The sequence below is a fragment of the Jatropha curcas genome, chromosome 5, assembly GCF_041381405.1.
Source record: "Jatropha curcas cultivar XTBG-Jc1 chromosome 5, XTBG_Jcur_1.0, whole genome shotgun sequence".
In the NCBI taxonomy this organism is placed as follows: Eukaryota; Viridiplantae; Streptophyta; class Magnoliopsida; order Malpighiales; family Euphorbiaceae; genus Jatropha; species Jatropha curcas.
The window spans coordinates 3,650,485-3,663,485 of record NC_143155.1 but is presented as its reverse complement, the minus strand read 5'-3'; the positions used below and the strand labels follow the sequence as shown (position 1 = coordinate 3,663,485).

Genomic DNA, 13,001 nt, shown 5'->3' with positions numbered 1-13,001 from the left:
TTTAGTTTGAAAATTTAGATATATAACTTATTAGTTCAACTCTGACAAATAAATTTATTTTATTATTATCTTAACTAATAAAATCAAGGTGTACTAACTATATTTTCGGAAGTTGTTTTAAAAGATCTACTACTTTTCGATATTAGTACATATTTAAATTGGAAAAAAAAAAGATTTATGAAAAAGATTAAGATTAAGAATTAATTACTATTGTTATTGTTATTGTTATTGTTATATATAATGACAAAAAGCCGTAAATTCAATTTGACATACCTTCAAAATATTATTCCTTTGAAAATTTATGATTAATATATTTTTATAGGGACAGTATGATAATGTTGTTGAACAAGAATTAAATATTCAAATATCTCACCTTTATTACTAATTACCATTTCAATTTCAAGAAGTAATTCTAAGTCCGTATACTCATGATTATACTTTTAACATTTTCTACATCATAAACCACTAAATAGGTCCTACTTTTATAAATTATTTTCAATGTTTGATTTTTTAATTTGCTAAAATGTGATTTCTTCTTTGAATATTATAATATTGTCGGTAATTCTGCAATTCTTGTAGTGATTTTTTTTTTTTTTTGAAAAATTACTTTTTTATTTGTCAAAATATATAATTTTATCCTTTTTATCCATGGCTTGTTTATTTCTTATTTTGAAAATCTTATTTCATTCAATTGGATAAATAATGATTTGAAATTAAAAAATAGGATTTTTGCTTGTTTATTTTCTGTTTTTGTACTTTTTCGTAAAATACAGGGATATATTAATTAATATAAGCAAAATGAACGAATAAAATAGCCAATAAGTACAAGCATTTATTAGTTAATTTTGACAAAATATATGGATAGAATAGTAATTTATATATTGACGAAAAAAGAAATAAAAAATTGACAGAATGACATACTCGTTCCAAATCCCAATCCAGTCATTTTCATTGTCAACTTAATCATTCAAAGTTGGAAATTATACTTCTCCAAAATCCACCTCTTCCTCCAACCCAAATCCTATTACCAATTTGTAAATGTCAGTTTGTGATTATAAAGATGAAGAGACATCTTTTTTCCAACCCCTATCTGTTAATAAGAAATGTTTATCTATTATTTTTATTTTTCACATGATCACAAAATTATTAAGTATTAAGTTGTGAATTATAGGAATAAATGGTATGAACATAACTACCTGAATTTTAAAAACGAGTCACATTATTTTACTTTACTTAAACTTAATACTTAATACTTAACGCGTTTATTAAAAGAGTTTGAAAATTGAGCTTCAAATTGGCTCATTTAATTTAATAAACTTCGAACAAATTTTTTTAGAATCAAATTTTAAATAAATCACGAGCTCTTAACTCCTTTATACTTCTTATCAAAAGAAAGCAAATAACTGAAATGAATTTCTAGTAAATCTATAAATACAAGTAGCTACAAAGTAACTAAAAATCCAATAATTAATTTTGATGTATCAAAGGAGAGAATATCAATTGAAGGCTACAAAACCAACTTTATGTTGGTACTTTACTGTGGAGTGCCATGCTTGGTTCTAAAGGAAAGGAATGTCTTTTTTTAGCTTTAGCTTGAACAATAGGTCATCGACATGTTTTTTAATGTTAAGCTATATCAATTGTACAGAATAAAGATACATTTCCTTCCCACTGTTCAATTTTAGACAAGTAGTCTAAAAAGTCCAATATGTACAGGGATAATGTTACTTTTAGTGTCTAAATTTCTTTTTTTATTTTCTATTTTGTCGTCTGAACGGAAAATAATTACAATTGAGTGTATGAATTTATAATTTTTTAATTTGATGTCTCTTGATGAAATGTTCAGCCAAATTGTCTAATAGGACAAAGTGCGGCTCATATTTACCTACGCGTTCGCTTACATAACATGACTATTAATCAATGTAAGTTGTCCAACGTGGCAAGGAGAGTTAAATTACCGATTTAATCTCATTTATCACAGTATCATTTTTTATCACTACATATCTTATGATATTCGATATTTGGTCTTTTACATTTAATTTTAATTTTATACTATTTGATGTTTTATATTTAATTTTAATTTTACTATGTAATCCATTAAATTTACTATTTTGATCGTACTTAATAGATGAGGATTAAATAACTTAATAAGGTTAAATCTTAGGGATGAATAAGTGAATTTATCAAATAATGGGGATAAATTAATAATTCCAGTCAAATTTAAGGGACTAAAATATTAATTCCAAAAAAGAAGGGAATCAGAAAATGCGACTTCGAGTACATTGGGCATCATTAAGTTGGAGAAAATAAATATATGTTGGTGGGCAAGCAATTAGGGGGGCTTTCTTTCTTTTTTTCTTTCTTTCTACTTTTTGTTCACCTTATTTATTTTTTGGTGGTCAAAGTCGTGGTGCTCTGTCATCATTGAGATCTCAACTACTTCCATAAACTTTGACACCTTGTCCCCATGCATGAGCCCTGTTAATTTGTTCAGCAATCTCATTCCAAATCATAGTGTTACAAAATATCAATTTTAGAGTTTGTTTCTAATTAGAAATGCAAGCCAATAGACTACGGTTCAGTTTCGAACAGGTCAAATTCAAAATTAAATTATTTTTAATGATTTCATATTTTAAATTGAAATTGAAATTGGTTTCAGTGTGGCTCAGAAATTGGAAGGGTGGAAAGAAATAAATAAACACTTTCCAAGGCAGAAAGAAATCCTTCTGAAGACTGTAACACAAGGCTATCCTGAATTACACACTGTCTTATCTTTTTTTTTTTTTTTTTTTTCCTCCAGTAGATGTCTGCAAAAAAAATTGGGGCTCTTATGGCAATATTTTGGTGGGGACAAAATTCTGATAAAAGAAAAATTCATTGGATCTCTTGGGGTAAAACGAGCTTTTATAAGTTTGAAGGAGGGTTGAGGTATGCCAGGATGCTTCAAGCTAAGAACTATCCTAAGTCATCTTTTATTGAAGCTAAAGTAAAAAGGAGGGCAGCTACATGTGGAGAAGTTTGATTCAAGTTTGGTGGAGAATAGGGGATGGATCGACTGTCAAAATATTATGGTTCATCCACCTCCTAATTCTTAATATGGAGCTTAATGCTTCTAAATGAACAAAAATTTAATTTCAGTACCCAAGTTTATCAGGTTCTCCATTTGTTCAAGGTAGCCGAAACCCTTCTACCTTTGCTATGCAAAAATTAAGAGAAAGTAGAAACTTCTGTTTCTTTTTCTTTTTCTTTTCTTTTCTTTTTATTCAGCACAGTATGCTGCTTCTGCTTCAAAAAGCACACATTCTAGTACAATGACTAGTTTGTCACCGAAATCATAATTACAGGATACATGCTCTGCATTTTCTTATTCCTACCTACATTCGTGTGCGTACATATATATATATCATACTTGTTAGGAGAATGGATTGTAGGAACCAATCCACTGTTTCCTTGTTCATAAGGGTATTTTGATATAGATATATCTACCAGCAAACTCTCTCATATCTTTGAGGCATCAGCCGTAACCCGGCTCAAAGCAACAGCGGTCTTTGATCCAGACTGGCGGCCCAAGTACTTGCTTATGAAATCCCCAGCAGAGAGGAGTTTTGGTAGATCCACATTAGTCTTCACACCAAGCCCATTAAGCATGTAGACTACATCTTCAGTGGCTACATTGCCTGATGCACCCTTAGCATATGGGCACCCACCTAAACCAGCAACAGATGAGTCCACTGTGCTAATACCCATCTGTTAAAACATAAAATATAGTTTCTTGAGATTGATTTGGATCAGCCAATAGAGAACAATTAAAAACAATTAGTATAGGAAATATGAGATCTTTCGCTACGATTTACTCCATATAGAGAATAATTAAAAACAATTAGTATAGGAAATATGAGATCTTCAGCTACGATTTACTCCATTCTGGGAACTCGGCATTTAATCACTAATGGGTGCCATTACATTAGACTACCAGCCCAATAGTGGAGTATTAGCCTCATATTACAAGATGTAAGGAGTTTACACCCTCCACGTTCCTCCTAAACCTTTTAAAAATTTCAGTCATATGGAACTATCTACCATTGCATAAAAATAAAAAAACATAAGCCAGAGCAAAGTAAGCACACATAGGGGTGTAAATGAGCCTAGTCGGCTCACGAGCTGTTCGAGCTCAGCTCAAAAAAAGTTCAAAAAAATTCAGCCTGAATCGAGCTCGAGCTCGAGCTTAATGATGTGTAGCTTGAAAGCTCGCCAAGCCTTATCGAACTTTTATATATACATATATAAAACATTTACATTAGACTTACTCAAGTCTTGAGCTGAGCTCAAGCCTAAATTTTTTCAAATTGAACTCAAGCCTGAAATTTTCAGGCTCGTCGAGTTTCGAGCCGAGCTAAATTCTATCATACCGAGCTTCAAGCCTGGCAGGTTCAAGCTCATCTCAGCTTGTTTAAACTCTAAGCACACATATTGCAGAAGATAGGTGTTGCTATTAGATACAGTTCCGGAGAAAAGCTGAGTAAATGTCATGCAGTTCTTAACCAGCCTACATAGTCAATATCCAATCAATACCTGGAGAGAGATTAAAATATTTGGAAGAGATTGTCCATAAGTATCATGGAAATGAACAGCAAGCTTCTCAGCAGGAACAACAGCCATTACAGCTTCGAGCATTGGAACGACAGTCCCTGATCAAACAAAAAGTATTAAGGTAAATGAAATGGTAATTACAAGACCAAAATTGATCTAAGAACTAGCAGGAAGTAATATTTGAAAAGTACTAAAAAGAATTATAAGTTCCTCAACATGGTAATTCAAATTGTTCTAGTTTTGAAGAAAGGCAATTGTTCACTCCATCATAAGCTCTCAGTAAACATGTATTTAATTTCTAATTACTTGCAGATAATAGCCAAAGTTAAATGTACCACAAAATATTGAAAAAAAAAAAAAAAGGAAAAGTACTACAAAAGATGCCCAGATGGAAAAGTAAAAGAAAAGTAAATAAATGTTTGCAATACACGAGAAGTTGAAAATAAAATTGAAAAAACCACGAAATTGCTAAATTCTTGCAGAAGAACTTGAATTGTTAAATAGAGTAATGCCATAAAATGCAAAACATATATTTCATTGTGAGAGTTCCAGGGAAAAAATTACTTATGATTAAGATGAAAGAGCTGAAACAGCAAGAACATACAGAGAATTTACAGACAAATAATGGAAGTATTAACAATATAACTGAGAACTTATACATGAGTATGTGTGAGATTGTAAGTTCAAACAAAATTCAGTTTAAATTATTACCAGGTGTACCAACACCAATTGTATCACCAAGAGAAATTTCAAAGCAACCCATGTCATAAAGTTCTTTTGCCACATATGCCACTTTTGAGAGAGAAATTGCTCCTTCCACAGGACATCCAACAACGCATGATACATACCTATCAAAGTATTCAAAAAATCAATTAAAAGCAGATTCAAAAGGTATTTGTTTTCAACAAAAGCATCAAAAAACAAGTCCACACATACAGCAACTGAAGCAAGTGTGCCATAAAATGAAGGATCCAGCCTTTAATGAGCATAATTACAATTTGGTTTACTATGGTTCAACTAGTCTAGCAACCATACCAAATTACACGAAAGCAATTTGTTGCAGAAATCCGTGTGACAATTTTACAAGTCTAAACAAACTTGACAACTTTAAACTTTGATGAGAAGATCAATTTTTAAGCTACTAAAACATATATTAATATTTATGCAATGCAAGTAACTGAAATGGATTTCATTTTATTTAACTGCATTTCATAAAAAGCTTTCTGTAAACAATTTGAAGGTTTGATATCTTCCATTTTAAGAAAGAATTCATTTTAAATATTCAGTCATTGTAGAAAAATATAAAAAATTTATGTATTCTTTTTAGGTATCCCTTTGCAAATGCTATCAACTGTATTAGAATTAGGCTTTAAGAATAACCAATTAAAAGATAAATAAATTAAATTCCAAGTGAAGTTTTGAGATTAAAATCATGTTCAGCACAGATTTGAAAACGAATTCCCCATAATTCCATACAAGCTCTTAGAAACACGCTTGGCATGTAAGGCGCTCCTTGTAAAAAATTGGCTGAGATGAATCTGGCAGCAGATAATTCACAAACAAATCCTGCTGTGAAAAATATGTAATAGAATACTATCACAAATTGTTATGACATTCATTTTCTCTGACAAACTTGATACCATAACAACTGATGGATAAAAACTTAATAATTGGCCATATTTTCTAATGTTTGTCAATCAGAAGGATTTCATCAACATCTGGTTAATGAAGATGAAGCAAAAAGATATGATCTCCCAAAAAATTTCAAGATAGAGAGGCGGAAGAAAGAGAGAGAACCGTGGCAAGAGGGAAAAGAAGACATACCCACGAACAGGAATTCCACGCTCTTTAGCAGCATTAGTGACAGCACGATAACGAGCAAGACTCTCTTCAATGCTACAATTGATGTTTGACTTTGAAAATGACTCAGAAGCTGATGCAAAAATGGCTACTTCCTTAGCACCAGCTGCAACAGCTGCTTCAAAGCCCTAGCAAACAATTTAGCAGACATAAAATATTCCTATTAGACCACTATACATTGTTAGATAGCTTTGCATATGCACCAGGAATACTAACTTTTAGATTAGGTGTCAGAACAGGCAATCTAGAGCCCTCCAAATTTTGAACTGCTTCCATCACATCCCTTGCATCTGCTAACTGTTTAAGGTCACCAAAAACAAAGTCAAAAAGGGGGTGGGAAGGTCAAAAACAAAATGAAAAAAGAAAAGTCATCTATTTATATACAATTTATGATGAAAACAAGTTCATAAAGGTCCAAGTCAATTAATCCTGAATGATCTTACAATGGAAAAGAATTCACTAATATCCAATTTGAAAATAATAAACAAGAAGTAACATCATAGAGAGAGAGAGAGAGAGAGAGAGAGAGAGAAGTAGATGGCTTTTGTGCTTCAATCAGCAATTACATATTAAAAAAAAAAATTGTTCATTCTATTTATGAGCATATAGTCCAAACCATCTAAAATTTAGGTAATCGCCATTATAGAGTTTCAAAATTTGACAAATAAATACTCTCACCCTCAAGCCTAATATTCTTTCTCTCACCCCCTTCACTCTCTCCTTTTAAGTCTTTGTTCTGATTTTCCCTCAATAATTCCACCTCTGGTCTATCATTTCCTATCAGAAAAGGATATTACGCATCCACAAGGAACTCCATGGAAGATTCTCCACAAGCATCACCAGAACATAAAAGGTAGACAGGGGAAAAAGAAAAGAAAATGTGCATGTCTCAAGAGAGAGGCCATCCAAGAACTGGTTTATGAAAAAGAGCGTATTAGTTGGATAGGAACATTCAAGGGACACAAAAATTGAAGCATGTGGCTTGGCTCTATCATGTTTGATTTGGAATTTTTGGAATCAAGGAATAATTCTAACTCTTGAGACATAGAACTCTCTTTTCATTGGCTTAAGATCTTTTACCCTTGACAGTAGACATCCTGCCTGTGCGTCGAGGTTTTGCTCTTCCTTTTTTACCCATTTTTGTTGTACTGGAAGACCTATGATTCAGTTTTAACAGCAGTTTTGGTAGTAGTGATAGGTATTTTGGTTGGTACTGTCATTGACCTAATGATGATATCTACAAACAATGGTGAGATGGGCATGTGATAAGAGTCAGCTCTGGTATCAGCTAATATGGAACTCTAGATTCTGAAAACCGAAATAATATCTATTAATCAAAAACCGGATGTTCCTACAAAGTTACATTCTTGTGTGCAGAAACAGAATATATAAAATCATCCTACAAAATAAAGAAGCACAAAATTAATTTATTAAATCTAGTAAATTTTTTGTTAATAGGTTCCTCTCCCCAAGATAGGCTTGGGTAAAACTATTGCTTGAGCTTCACCAATCAGATATAGGTGCCAACACCAATCATGTAAAAGCTCTTTATTAATAAAAATAAAATGGATATCAGAAAACTAAGAAAATGCAGAATCATATCTTTTTTCCTGTCAATACTACATATTATTGTTACACATAAGAGAAAATTACGTAAGATAGAATTGAACTCAAGTTTTATCATATGCTAGCAATATCTGAGTGCTTCACATTTGAAGATCCAACACCAACATTAATTGAAAATCTGAAAATAAGAATTGAGACCTAAAACCAACATGTTAAATATCAGGTTGAAAATAAATTACTAGAATTAGTAATTATGTCATATGCTAAAATCCTACACGAGAATCCAGACAAGAAGCAATTCTAACTTTCTAATGCACATATAAAATCTTTTCAGAGAATCAAATTAATACCAATACTTTTATTCCTCTTTGTAGTATATCTAAATCAGCAAAAAAGTTATTTAAAGTATAGAGAGAGCAAGCGAGAGAGAGAGAGAGAGAGATAGAGATGCAAAGACACAAAGAGAGTAGTAGCTTTAGTTCAACCAAAGCAAAATTCCATCTGAGCTCAATAGATTTTCTTGACTGAAGGGATAATCAGTTCCACTTCTTTATTTTCAGAAACGCATTTTACAAAGTCCTAAGTCATAACACTAGTTCAGCTTAATGTGCCCCAAACAGAAACACCAGAACTTTCACTGAAGAAAAACATAGATAACTAGCAAATATAACTCAAGCAGGATAACACACGGTGGTAAGCACAATAGTTAGTTTCGTCAAAAGTGTTACCATTCATAAATAGACTATAAGAACTGGAAATGAAGAAAACCAAGAGGCCACAGAAAGCATACAAAAGGAATAGGGTATAGAGAGGCCACGACTAATCTCCAAAATATATGACTAAACAGAGAACCATAAAAAGAAGAATTTTAAGAGAAGCTCATTTGACACGGGAAGAACATGGGAATAAAAATATAAAACTATCAATTTCTTACATACATGAGCATTTGTTAAGCATTAATGTCATTATCTTTCATGCTCTCAGACATTATGCAGATCACAAGTTATACTAAATGCTGTCATTTGCACTTAGCACTCTGCTACTCTCTGTAGTAATACTCACAGATGAAACAAAGAGAAAAAGATTGTGAATGAGCAACTCCAACCACAAAGAAGACTGGCTGGCTTGCTTGTTTGTGAACGGATGTTGAAAAAAATAAGAGTAGCAGATTCGTAACTGGTGTCTGGAAAGAATGGAATGATGCGCCTAGAGCTGAGTCAAAGATTAAGAAAGGTAATTTCCCATAATCTTGAGTCAGGTAATTTTTAGTACAATCTTAAAGGTGCAAATTTTCGATTACAATTTTCTTGGTTTGTGTTCAATGATGAGTAATGATAAAAATAACAAAAGACAACGTACAAGTTTGTGAAAATAACTAAATAAACTCAGATAACCAAGAACTATCATAGCCTGGTACGAAAGAAGCGACCAAAGACACATTTTCATCTCCTTGCAAGAAAATATTGAATTTAAAAAGAAGCTGATTACTCGGTGTAAATTGTGTATTGATAAATAAAACCATGTGCATACGTACAAATCTGATTTGAGGACTAAAATTGAGTTGTCTTAAATTATTCCCAAAAATATCAGATTTATAAAGCATTAGTAGAGTAAGATAAACAAGAAGATAATTTCATGCGAAAATGAGGACATATACAATTAAAATAAATTACCTGAGGAACCCATTTAGGTGATACAAAACTTGTAGCTTCAACAACTGGCAACCCAGAAGAGACCAGTCTGTGAATCAATTCAATTTTTACATCTGTAGGTACAATATTTTTCTCATTCTGTAGTCCATCTCTTGGACCAACTTCGACTATCTTCACAAAATTTGGTATTCCTTTCAAAAACTGCTTTGTCCAAATTGCAGATAGAAGTTCACAATTCAAATAAGTTAAGTTGAACAAGTGGTAAAATAAAGTATTTGAACTACAGCTTAAATGATGAAACAGAGGACAACTGCAATCATGCAGGACTAGAGAATTTCATTTGTTGAATGATAGAAAATTATCAATATGATCTATGATCTCAAAAAAAAAAAAAAAAATTAAACTCTACATCAGTTATTGAATCACCTTATTTGTTAAATTCCGCATGTCTTTGTCATTGGACTTGGACTTGGAGTTATATTGACGATTTGGCAAGCACCGTGAATCCTGACCTGTTCCACGCGCTACATGATTCCTGCCTAAGCTCATGGTCCTTCGATTAAAGGAGTCACCTTGGCACAGATCCCTTGTATGTCTCTTCCAAGGAAAAGTCTCTCTAGTATACTCCTCATAATTATCCCTGCATATGAATGGAGGCTTAAGTATGGTACTCAAGATGACACTAATGATTTGATAGCGCAAATATCTAATAGCTATACTTATGTACAGGTTATATGATGTTGAGGAACAACAATGACCCTAAAATAATGGAGCAGAAAAACTCAGATACAATGCGATATGTTTTTTAACACTAATTTAACATTTTCAGCTTTTGCATAAATGTTTGGTAAATATTACGGTGTTTGATTTTGCTATTTGAAAAAAATAAAAAAAGTAAAAAAAAGAAAGGAAAAAAAGTACATATTCTTTATGTCCATTTGGGTGGTGGGCTCTAATGGTTCAGCAACAATTATAATAGCAATGACTATAGTTCATGAAGGCTATGATGGCAGTGCCAGTCCATTAATCTTTAGTCTCTACATCTTCTTATTGATGCCCACTTACTCGCAACTGTTGGATGAGCTGCAACTCCTTCCCTCAATCCAGAAATTTCCCATTCCCACATCATCTGCACTAGGCCGGCAAGCACCTGATGAGAATCTTTGGATCCTGTCAATGGTACTCATGCTAGGCAACTTGTCAAGACCAAGTGGCTCTTCCACACTTGACATTGCTGTAGGTTCAGAAATTGGAACTGGGAACAAGGAACAAAACAATGTAATGCTTGTTAGACATGCTTATCGAAATCTTTTATTTGTAGCTTCAGTCAATAACAGAAATTTCACTTGACTTTGCAGTAGAAGAAAAAAAGTCTGAAACGATAATTAACAAATTCTGAAAGATTTGCAATGTCAGAAAGAGAATAGGACAAATTATAAGAGACTTTGACCAGATATAACGCAAAGCAGATTTATCCAACACAAAACCTACGACGCGTGCAAATCCAAAATTTTCAAAACGATAGTTTGTCTATAAATGGAAAATGAAATTGAAGAAGTGTAAAGCATAATGCTTTTTACAATATTCAAAAATTAAACAAATTCCATTGCTTAAGAACCAAAAACATAAACATGAACTCAATAGAGTATACTACCTTCATTCTGTTAAATTTGGAATTTTTTGACTTTCACTAAGAATTAAGAAAAAAATGATTTAATCACCTCAATTGTAGAAAAAATAAGGTCGATTGACTAAGTTACCCTTCAATTAATCGTTGGTAATTAAGAGAGACAAAGTTTGATGGAGATATCTAGACAAGCTTAAAGTTGTTATTACTACTACCTTGATTTTCTAAAAATGTCATCTGAGTAGGAAAAACAACAAAAAGTTTCAAAATTAAAGGAAAGGAGGTAGTAATACATTTTGAAACTATCAAGAATGCAAGTGTGAGTAGTTTTCACCAAATTCTCACATTTACCATTGTTAATGATTGCATTATTCATTGTCAATATTTCCAAAACCCCTCTTCTTTTTTCCTACATTTGCAGCAACTAAGCATGCTTAAACGACAATAATTCATAACTGTTGCAAACAATGAACCCCAAGAACAAAGGGGGTAAATTTCGGAAAAGCCATGCAAGCAACTTGGCAAAAAAGAGAAAAAATATATATATATATCTAGTATAAGTAATAAGGAGAAACTTAAGCAGCTTCCGTCACCTGCTTGCAAAAATTTGATGTACTTGAACTCCAATTAGAGAACAAAAATTAATCAAATCCAAAATTGCACTCAGCAAACCAAAACTTTAGCACATAACTCAATGCAAATTCAAACAAACAAACCACATATACTGACACTATTTATCTGCCAATAAATCCAAAAAAAAAAAAAAAAAAACAAAACAAAAAAATTAACATTCACTTCTCTTTAATTCCTTTGAAGCCATAATCAACCAATCAATAAATCAGAGAATTCAAATTCAACTAATACCTAACAAAAAATTGAAATTTTTTAAACTTTCCTTTCTCCTTATTTATTTTATCTTTCTCCCGTTTCTCGGGAACCAAACAGAGAAAATGCATAGAGTTGAAAGGACAAAAAAGAAAAGTCAAAGGAAAGAGAAGCGTGCGGACCTGAATTGAAGGGAAGGTAGATGAGAAAATCTAGGGTTTCTGATAATAGAAAGAAACCCTTGACTTGCAGGACTTTTAAGAATGGTTCGACGACAATGTAGATATCTGGGGTTAGATTGAAAGAAAGAGGAAGAAGAGAAGGTTTAGACAACGTGAAGGAGGTGCAAACTAAGCGCCTTTTTTTTTTTTTTTTTGGTTTGGTGGGTGAATGTTTTATTGTTATTTATTATTTATTTTGAAATTTTTAAAGACATTAAAGTACAGAGAGAAAGTAAAGACGAGGGAAACGGTGGTAGGTAGTTTTCTGTTGGGGGTTAGGTCCCTTTCTAACGCTAGTTTACGTTTATAATAATTTATTTATTTATTATTAGTATTTTATTTATATATTAATATTGGGAGAATTACTATTTAGTCCGTTTAATATGGTCAAACACACTAATCAGTCCTTGCTTTTTTTAAAATACATGATTAGTCCCTAAATTTTAATTTCATTGGACACTTCAGTCCTTCCGTCCATTTTTTGTGTTTAGTCGTTAAATGGTAATAAAAGACAAAAATACCCTACTAAAAAACCATTAGCAAAAAGTTTTTCCTCCATCAAAAAATCTCAAACATCGACCTTCCCAGGGCAATATTATTGGATTTTCCTCCATTGAAAGGCATTTGACTTACCGAAAATTTACAATAAGAGTGAGAAAT

The 13,001-nt window shown here is 32.1% G+C and overlaps 1 protein-coding gene across 2 annotated transcripts; it reads right to left on the bottom strand.

The window, feature by feature from the left end:
- Nucleotides 1-3,207: 3,207 nt before the first annotated feature.
- Nucleotides 3,208-12,514, bottom strand: LOC105628963 (Aldolase superfamily protein). 2 transcript variants are annotated; one of them, XM_012210470.4, is made up of 9 exons: nt 12,303-12,514; nt 10,734-10,923; nt 10,095-10,308; nt 9,690-9,869; nt 6,667-6,747; nt 6,415-6,578; nt 5,302-5,438; nt 4,573-4,688; nt 3,208-3,747 (listed from the first exon to the last, which is right to left on the bottom strand). In XM_012210470.4, the coding sequence occupies exons 2-9, from the start codon at nt 10,898-10,900 to the stop codon at nt 3,499-3,501; spliced, it is 1,308 nt and encodes a 435-aa protein (XP_012065860.1). In that variant the 5' UTR covers nt 10,901-10,923; nt 12,303-12,514; the 3' UTR covers nt 3,208-3,498. The 2 variants fall into 2 exon arrangements, with proteins under 2 accessions (XP_012065860.1, XP_037492040.1); XM_037636112.2 differs by lacking the exon at nt 12,303-12,514 and adding an exon at nt 12,160-12,181.
- Between the last annotated feature and the right edge of the window lie 487 nt (nt 12,515-13,001).